Below are 10407 nucleotides of genomic sequence, written 5' to 3'. Positions count from 1 at the left end.
TAACAATCCTGGATCCAGACGCTGATCTGGATCACTACCATATTTAAATCATCTGTTCCTTGTGTCATTATCAACTTTTCCTGAAAATTTCATCCAAATCCGTCCCTTACTGTTTGAATTATTTTGTAAAATAGACAAACAAACAAACAAATAACAAACGCCGGCAAGAACATAACCTCCTCAGCGGAGTTGATACGAATGATGATAGGCCATGGCAAAGTGTCTCGTGTGTGTGTGTGTGTGTGTGTGTGTGTGTGTGTGTGTGTGTGTGTGTTTCTAGAGGATTGAGACAATACATGTGCACATTATGCATATGTACTAATAGTAAAGCTATGTGCTTTTACGGACGGGTATACTTAGGCAATGATACGTAAACTGCAGGCAAGAATCAATCACTTCCTTTACCCTGTTCACACCCCTTTCACATACCACTTTCATTTTTTTTTTTCAGGGGGACAAATATGCATATTAGTTGAGAAAAATGTCACTGCAGGACTAACTTTCTTCGCAAAAAACTAACTTACAGGTTGGCAAAGGGCATGCAGGCTTTCGCAATATAATTATTCTTGGAAGGATATTTAGGGAGAGAGTAACTACATCACAGTAAAGGCCTCTTTTTCTTAGAAAGAGATGAAAAATGGTATACTGGTGGTTTACAAAAAGGATTATTTCAAATTAATTGTTTTGTTCTTTAAAATATGGCGATTTTCATTGTGACTGCAATCAATGTGGATACAATGTTCCAAGCACTTTGCCTATCAAAGCTTTGCATAAAGCAACGATGAACTCACACATTTTGGTAACACTTCATTATCTAGTTTCCTTACTAACGAGTGAAGGCACAATATTGTCCAAACCGCTACAAAACCTTCCAAAAAAGGTATACTTTATGTTTGAAATAGATAAGTCACGCAATTATTTGATGAAATACATTTAGGTAAAAGAGGAAATATGTTTGGACGAATGAATGGGCAGCACGTCGAGCACGTCACAATAGGTTTTTAAGACGTTAACCTGTGATTTTGTAGAATATGGTGTAGAGGTACGGGTTGAGGGATGAGTTGATTGGGAGGACAAACACCACCAGCCAGGCGTAGATGTCCGAGGTCAGCGTGATGAAGTCCGCTTGGACCAGGATCCCTAGAATGATGATAGGCATCCAGCAGAAGAAGTCCGTCCCAACGATGAGCGACATCTTCAGTGCCATCTTGATGTCGTCGTCCGCCCGGCGGCCGGCCTCGGCTCGCGCGAATCGCGCCTTGATGAAGATGGCGACGTAGCAGATGAGGATGATGATGAAGCTGATGAAGTTGATGCCAAGAAATACGACGATGGAGAACTGCCAGGTGGCGGAGGAGGAGGAGGCGACGGTCCTGAAGAGTATGTGGTTGTACTGGGAGAGCGTGTGGTCGTCCAGTTTCGCGTTAAAGTCGGTGTGTTTGCGAATGAGCGGCAGGCCGACGCAGACGTCACTGAGGCTGTAGGCGTCGGGGTTGAGGTAGTAGACCAGGACGGAGACCATGCCGAGGAGGATGGACGCTAACCAGATGATGGCGACGACGACGCGAGCCAGACCAATACCAAGGCGACGTTCGCTGAAGGGAAACACAATGCAGATGAAGCGATCGATGCTGATAAGAGTGACGAGGAATACGGAAGCCTCGCTGCTAAGGAACGAGATGAACCCAGCGATCTGGCAGGTGACGCTGGCCCGCCACTCGTCCGCACGTCCTTCCCAGAAGTACGTCTCTCCGATCACCACGTCCATGATGGCAAGGATTAACATGTAGACTCCCATGAGGAAATCGGACACGGCAAGGTTGCTGATGAGGATGGACTGTACCACAGCCACGGTGGTCGACGGCTTGCTCTTCATTCGCATGATGATGACACACGCGTTACCAATGAGGGCACTTATGCTGAGGATCCATATGAAAATTTTGATGGTCACGTTTTGCAGAAACGTCCTCCGGCAGGTGAAGAGAGGATGGGCCGGCTCCACCGTCACACAGTTGACGACGTCCGGGGCGATGCAGCACATCCTGGGGTCGTAGACGAACCTGCAGGTGGTAACCAGCATATTCTAGAATTTAATGGTAGTCGAAACGAAACATCTTCTACAGATAACCGTCAGTCAATTTTCATCAGGTGTGGATCAGTCTATACCTCCTTATGCATGTTTCTGGCCAGGATAGCTTGTGGAGCGTACAAGGCAGCACGGTATTTTATGTAATGTGTTTTATATGATTAGTCATGTTTATTCCTTACTTATCTATGATTCATTCTTTGTATCAACACAGCAGTGATAGAGATTTGGAGCGGTGGTCATTCGTGTGTTCACAATCCGCAGCAAGCGAAGACGATGATACGTTGTGTGTAATGCGTTTGATATGTTCACGTATTTTTTTTTATAATCAAATGTTATCATTTGTTTATATCAATACATGGAAGGAAGGAGAGATAATAACCATGCAATTTCAACACAAATTGCTACTACACGTTGAGTCCCGGCCTAGTGCTACTGATTCGACAATAAACAATCTCTGAGCAATGACAGAACAAACTTACAGAGCTTGGAAGTTTGGGCCAGACTCGAACATCTCTGGATAGATTTTGATATATGATCGAAGTGATGACCTTAAGTGCCTGTGGATAAGGAAAAAAAACCCCGAAATTTCGACGTTAAGCTGGAGCCTTAAATTGCACAACATTATTATTTCAAGAATTAAAAAAAGATCCATGCCCATACAGCTTTAATTCTCAAAAGAAGTACTATTTATAATTTGAAGAAAGGATATGCCAGCTTTACGCACTGACAAAAAAGGAGAAAATTATTTATGTTCACTTTCCTAACCTTAACTGAGAAATAATCTCTTTCCATCTAAGATCTAGGTACAAAAGCTAGTCTGATGGAGATGAAGATGATGACATCTGTGATTTTGGACTATGTCACATAACGGTCAAGACCTTTGACTTACAAACGGAAGCCCCGAGTTCAAGTTCCACGTGCTTATGTGCTTGGATAAGATGATTTAATTGACAATTTTCCCTTTGATCATGGCGTGTAAGAATAGGTACTGCAATTATATGCTGGGGTACTAATAGTGGCAGGGTACATTGGGAGAGCAGTGTAAACACTGAAGAGTCTATATGCCCTTGGTAATTAAGACCATAATAATTGTTGTCATCTTTTTTTTACTATTTCGCACTGCAACATCTTTTAATACTCACAAATCGTCCAGTGCCATGAGGTGCGAGAATGAATGCGGTTCGATGGAGCCGATTGGATTGTCCTGGAAATTCCTGTTATGGGGGAACATGCCACATGTCATTTTGAGGGTGAGCGGCCATCTTCATCGGTAACTATAGGTACTGGCTGTAACATAGATTACAATTTTGTGTCTTTCTGTTTCGGGATGTTTAATTGCTATAAAGTGCAAGTGATTTCTATTACTATTTCATGGTAAATATTGTTACAGTCACATCCCGCCTGAAAGTGAACTATAGACTTCACTCTTTCGGCGTGCCGTAAAAAACAAACAACGATAACGAATTAATTTAAGTTTTCACTTGACTTGATTCAGTGGTTTATGTGTAAATAAGAATACACATATACAAAAACAATGTGAAACAAACGAAACAATCGATAAGGATGGCTGGATAATTATGCTGGCAGTCATTAAGACAAATATCTTGTGCTTAAGGCAAATTGTAAGGCAAGGTATGCTACTCACACAACTTGAAGAGAGTTTTCAAGTCCGTAAAACATTCCCTGGTTGATGCTTGTCAGGTTATTGCTGTCCAGAACACTAAATTATCAACGAAAGAGAAGGGAAATGAAGATTTTATGGTGTATTAATAACATGCAGTCCATGGTTGACAAAGTTATCTAAAGTTACATCTATGAAATGTCAGTACAAAAACAGTGTTAAAAAGCAAAAAAAAAAAAGTAAACGCAGTATTGTTTGAATTAAATCTCAAGAGTAATAGAAAACACAAACTAAGTGCCAACCATAAGATTTCTAGGAAACGGTGATTAACCAACAGCTAGGAATAATTCTGTGTGAACTTTGTAATAAGCAGTAAGGAGAATTATAACGTGATATTATGAGATCGTGAAAAATGATTATAATCACACTGATTATCGTTCCCTTAATCTCTGAATATTTAATATTAACATTTTATATGGATGACCTGTGATATCAAAATCATACAAAGATATGAGTAAGCAAAACGACCCCACTGTAAGGTACATCACCAAGGAATAAATTTCATGACCTGCTTATGCAAAATACGTTCGGCATTGCGAATCTGCCAAATTAGCGTGCATCTTCTCCAGTGGCGGATCCAAAGGGGGGCGCACCGGGCGCGCGCCCCCTCTTTATATTTTTTAAACAAAAGAAATAAAAGGGAAAAGTGGGGGGGGGGGGCGAGTGCACCTCCTATAATTTTGTTTAAAGGCGCCTTTCCTTTATGGAATTCCTGGATCCGCCCCTGTGCTCAATCAGTCGAGTAGATCAAAGATGTCTTTTTAACTTACAGTCTGGAGAGTGATCCTCCAACGTCTCGGAAAGCACCGGGCCATATATCACTTAGGGAGCTGTTCTCAAAATCACTGAGGATTCAAATTGATTATAAAAGTGTATAGGAAGAAAAGACATTTCAGAAATATCTATTTGACACACGTAGTAGACAAAAAGGAAGAATACACTCATTCCTATATATGAATTAAACATTTCGCGATGCACCATTATATGACACTGTGAAAGGCTCAGTAAAACAAAAGGTATTTCGAGAGAAACTCTTTAAAAATTGCTTCATCATTATCGCCGCAATGAAAGTAATCACTTGGCTATCGTCGTGATAAGCAAACTGTTGCATATTAAAGGGATAGTATAGTTTTGATTGAGACCTTACTTCAGGTTTCTAACATTTTTTTTTTTTTTTGTGAGATGAGAAACCTCCTACAAAATTATGAAAGAGCATGTAATTCAAAGAGAGGTTCAACGTTTATTTGATGAAAATTGTTTTTGAAATGGCTGAGATATTGAAAATTGATAAAAGGTGGGACCCACCTTACTAGGATTGCTTAGTTTTACTTGTTATCGGTGTCTCAGAAATCAATTTCAACTTGAAATATACACTCTGTACTATTTCATAAATGGTTTCCTGGTATCTCGCAAAAAGTTAAAAGCCAAATCCTCATCTCCACCAATACTATACCATCCCTGTAATTTACTATACAGTCGCAATATTCTCGTAAAGTATTTTATAGGGCATGACACGTGTATAGGACTTAAGTACAAGTCAGTACAAGAAGGCCCTACATCTTTAATACACATTTGCCAGCTATAGTATCTTACACGTTACCACATCAATTCAACCGATGGGCAAAACTGCGATGCGCCATGACAGCAGAAAATAGTCGCTGCACTGATGATTATTTTCAGCCTAATCGCCCTTGCTTATACTCCATACTTTCTATATTGAAGCAAATATGACAGTCAATTTAGACAAATGAGTCTTATGGCATTTATTCGATATGTTGGATTGTGCTACCCAGAGGGATTGCAAATACCATTAACACAGTGAACACAGGCAGAATTGATATTTTGGACACCTTGGATACTTCATAAGAAACAAAAATATGCAAACAAGGATAGTTTGTGATGGAATGGTTTCATACATTGCAATTGTACTTATCCAGGAAGAAAAACGTTATATCTAATGATGACACCTTTAAACCATGTTGTTCAATATTGAATTCTGCTCTTCTTTCGTAATGAAATCACTAATCCACTCAAAATTGTACATTGTGTAGAGTTTATTATCATCTCGACATACCGATTTTCGCTTGTGTTTCGTCATCTTTCGTAATTTAGCATGTTGTACTAAACGCTTATATTGTTTCTTTGGAACCTACATCCTACAAGCATTGCTTTTTAGTAGGTTCCTCATATTTACACATCATTTTATTACATGTCCTTATACATTTGTGAAATTATGTCTAAAATTGAATGTTGTGTTATACATATTTTACTCTGAAATCAAATGGAATATGAAGCCTGAATATGGAATGTGGAATATGGAACTTGAATTAAAAAAAAAAAAAAAAAAAAATAATGTAACAAACTTGCACACGACAATGTGCGCAATATTGACCAGTAAGCAGTAAGAGTCTATTAATGTTACGTAATTAACTTTTATGCATTTACATAAACGCTCGAGGTTCCTCTTTGATATGTGGGGAAAATAATCTTTGTTTCGCGACGTAAAAGAACAAAAATGTAGCCTTCACTTACATCAGAAAGACGTTATGCATTCCACGGAAGCATCCTTCATCTAGTCGTTGAATCATGTTGAATTCCAAATATCTGAGAATTAGTGGGAAATTGAATAGCAGGCCAGGTAAACAGGATAACAACAATACTTCAGTATTCACAGTACCTCCGCAACTATGTTAACACTTGCAATTCACTCAAAATTAGTGATAGAATTATGTTCCATGCATGCATGCCTTTTAACCTTGCGTACAAACAAATCTGAGAAATAATTTTTCCTTCTTCACTTCATGAAAAGCGATTTTCATGCAATCTTTTAACCGGCTCCTTTTATAGGGTATGTAATTTAACCCAATAGACAGTGTGTTGTGTTTGATCGATAAAGATGCAACAATTAACTCTCATGGTGATAATGTACTAATGTACTCTTTACCAAATGTGAAGTGATGGCTTGTTCATGACTTTGAAGACATTGGGAATTAAAATAACAATGATTGGTCTCTCTTTTTTTTGGGGGGGGGGGGATGGGTTATGCGGGTTTTCGGCGAATTTTCAAAGCAAAATATTGTTTGCGCGTCCGAGATTGGATGGTTTAGAATAGAAACTCTGGAATTATAACATTGATTTATAAAATTATTTATCGAGAAACCTTGGGTGTAAATGGAACCTTCTGAAACTAGCAACAATATTACATTTTCGTTCCATTACAGGAAATTGCTACACAAAATGACCTGCACAGCTGAAATGTTTTCTTATATTATATTTTCTTAATAAATTGTCAAAATCACGGCACCACCAGAAGACTTCATCATGGCATATATGAATTGGCACCTCATAACAATGTCTGAAGTATTGTGACGTCATAAAATGGGATTGATAGTCTTGACTTACAATACTCGGACGTTGATGAGGCCTTCGAAGGTGCCGTTCTCCAGGTAGGTCAAACTGTTATTAATGATTTCTCTGAAAAGTAAAAGATGAAAGTTTATTGGGTTAAATACAATGACATGTTTCATTCTGGTAGACAAGGATTCTAATCGATAGTTTAAAAGCACAATTCTATATATCGTTCAATGATAGAAGCACATCCAGTGGTATAGTTGATATGAGTTTCAAACGGAGTTTCCAAGTTCGATGTCTTAACCAAAGATGTCCCTCCCGACCCAGGTGCGAAAATGGATACCACGCAAAGGGGGTAAAAATTAGAAGAGGCTACCCCGGGCAAATAAGACCATTTTTATTATTATTCCAGTTTTCAGTTATAGATTATTTTATTTCTTAATGTAGTCTTGTAAACATGAATGTTGTAAATTTGTGAGTGGTGTGTTTGAAGGGAAAAAATGAATGAATCAATATTTTAATACAAACTGAAATCTTTTTTCCTTTTCGAAAGGAATATCAACTGGTGAGTCACAAATGAAAATCAAAATTGTAACAACTGTATGTTAGAAGCGATGTCAACGCAGCGGTCGTGGAAGTGGGGGGGGGGGGGGAGTGTACCTCACCTATTCAACCACACACAATCACACACACATACGCACGAAAGACCCTCGGCGGCCTTTTTATATGTAACAATAGTGAGATAGAAGAATCTTATACGCGCACGTATACTGGAGACGATTAACATGTCACATACTCCAACATATTGATTTTCATCCTTCGTTTTTCATCATATAGGTATATGAAATGTCCAATACATTTTCATAGACAGCTAAAATAAACTCGCCTTCATTTCCTATATTTGCTTTTATAAATCTAAGATTTGTTTAAATTTTAAGATGCTCATACAAATAATGCACATAACATGTTTTTACGTTTACAGGTATGTACACATAGTATATATCAATTCCCGTAAATATTATATGACTCGTAAAATAATGTAGATTTTTTTTTTTTTCGTTAAAATTTTAGCAGCAATGCAAATGAGATTCATACAGTCTATACACTCGGTGTAATCCGTGAAACAACCCGGGAGTTAAACGTCTGAGCTGACAGCTGGTGAGATATCTGAAATAAAATGAGATTTAAAAAAAAGAACAGAAAGAAAAATGTCCAAGTTAATCAATTTAACAAGAGAAGTACGACATACTTTTGTATATGTGTTTGTCTGTTTGGCTAGTTCTTTCTTCCGACAGACTTACACACATCAGTAACGCTTCAGTCTAGATTAATAAGTGTGTGATTAATACGTACACTAAATGAGACATAACCCCTCCCTTCATCAATATGTTTTCCACATGTAAGAAATCCTAGTTTGAAGCCAAAGTGACTGTATTTTAACCATGTAACCCAACATAATTATATTGATTGAATGTATAATCATAAGCAATATGAAAACACACATTAAAATATACATTGAATATACCGTATTGGTAGGTGAATCACATGAAACTTACAGTGAATGTAAGTTTCCGAGGCCAAGAAAATCACCTGCTTGTAGCTCGAAGAGTGGAGTATGGCTCAAATACCTAAGAATGGAACATAGAAATTGTCCTTTGTGTGGTCAGGTAGACAATCATACGTATTACGTAGATTTATGAAAAAGTGTGCTTGCATGTAGGCCTACGTTGTTATTGACATAACGACATCATTTAGCTATCTCTTCTAGTAACAAATGTCATTTGGTTCCTGGTTTCCTGTAAGACAATGGGCCCATTCATAGACGGCTCGGCGGCGAATGGTAAAGGCAATGTATAATTGCAGTTACGATGCCAGAAGAAATGAATACAGCCATTCAGTTACTATTTACAGTTACTATTGTATGTAGCCCATATCTTCATGGAAAAAAAAAAGTCACAGCTGTAACATACCTGACCAGATATATCCCTATTATAGAAGTTCCGCTATATTTGTATTTTTAGTTCAGTTCATTTCAATTCAGTTCAATTTCATTTATCTTCAGCCTTTTCAGCAGGAGAAGTCTCTAACTCTGATCGTGAATTTTTTGACTATATATTAATTGCTCAAACTTCGCTAAGGGGTTCTTTGATAACAAAGGGAGTTTGCTGTGACTTCGACGGATCAAAATCCGTTCTTCTAAATATGTTGGTAGAAGAGTGTTACGGTGGCAAAGTGGCTGAGAAAGGTCTGTTAGCTACCAACCCATCGCCACCTGCGCTCCTTATTCTGCACCCTGTTTAAGGCATTGTGCTTACACTATTGTCGCCTTGGAGGAGCTATTGCGGGCGTGGTCGCCGCTCCACGTGTCCGAACAGTTGATCCAGAAGGGCACAAAGTTCTCCAAGGCGCAGGGCGGGGCTTGGATACCATGACCGTCGTAGTAAGTCTTTTCCCCGCATTTACACCTGTCGGGGCACTGTGCAATGCCTTTGAAAGCAATCACAAGCAACAATGAAGAAGGATCTTTTATTTCTATTTATTGTTTTTTGTGCAAGACACGATTCAAGTCCGATTCAAGGTGACTATATTCCTCTATATTCTCTGTGTATTCGTGGTGTAGAACTTTTGTGATAGATGCTTTATGTCTGCATTTCACAATAAGTAACACTGAATATTAATGAAATAGAATTAGATATTCAATTCTGTTCCATTCAAATATATTCAGTTCAATTCAATTCAGTTCATTTCTACTCAATTCAACTTAATTCAGTTCATTTGCACTATATTTTCATGCATCCAACAAAGATAATATAAGTACAAATACAAAGTATACATTTAATAAATCATAGTGTTAAATTGTAAGAAATACATATCGTAAAGTTTCATACAAAATATATGAACAAAGGAATAGAAACAATGCACAGTGTTCAAGGGTAAAAAAAAAAACGTAGCGACGGAAAAGAGTAGTCTAGTAAAAAGAAGAGCTTGTAAACGCAGATCATTCGAAAAAATATATTAACATCATAATATACCCAGATTCATCTGTTTACAATTAAACAACTTATACATGTAGGCCCTTATCATGTGATACAGATAGGCCTAACCGACTTTTTAAACTGGTTTCATTTGTCCGATTTAATTGTGTTTTCATATCTACCCCAGACAGCCTAGCTTCGCTTACCGCAGTTTTCTTCGTCATCTCGGTGGGGGCAATCAAACCACCCGTCACACCGGAACTCCCGCCGTATGCAGATATCTCCACTCCGGCAGTGGAAGTAGTCAGGAC

The 10407-nt window shown here is 38.2% G+C and overlaps 1 protein-coding gene across 1 annotated transcript in view; it reads right to left on the bottom strand.

Annotated features, from left to right (window-relative positions):
* Window positions 1–1009: 1009 nt before the first annotated feature.
* The window catches only part of LOC140227945 (uncharacterized), a 30657-nt gene continuing 21259 nt past the window's right edge, over window positions 1010–10407 (bottom strand). Inside the window, exons 5-15 of the mRNA XM_072308329.1 lie at window positions 10303–10407; window positions 9437–9608; window positions 8678–8749; window positions 8217–8288; window positions 7173–7244; window positions 6303–6374; window positions 4541–4615; window positions 3735–3809; window positions 3232–3303; window positions 2569–2646; window positions 1010–2060 (exon numbers count right to left, since the gene is read on the bottom strand). The exon at window positions 10303–10407 is cut by the window's right edge and continues 8 nt beyond it. Of these exons, the coding sequence (XP_072164430.1) occupies window positions 1010–2060; window positions 2569–2646; window positions 3232–3303; window positions 3735–3809; window positions 4541–4615; window positions 6303–6374; window positions 7173–7244; window positions 8217–8288; window positions 8678–8749; window positions 9437–9608; window positions 10303–10407 (1916 nt within the window). The remainder of the gene's footprint in view (window positions 2061–2568; window positions 2647–3231; window positions 3304–3734; window positions 3810–4540; window positions 4616–6302; window positions 6375–7172; window positions 7245–8216; window positions 8289–8677; window positions 8750–9436; window positions 9609–10302) is intronic.

The sequence above is a fragment of the Diadema setosum genome, chromosome 4 (assembly GCF_964275005.1).
Source record: "Diadema setosum chromosome 4, eeDiaSeto1, whole genome shotgun sequence".
NCBI classification, from domain to species: domain Eukaryota; kingdom Metazoa; phylum Echinodermata; class Echinoidea; order Diadematoida; family Diadematidae; genus Diadema; species Diadema setosum.
This window is presented reverse-complemented; position numbering and strand designations above follow the sequence as displayed.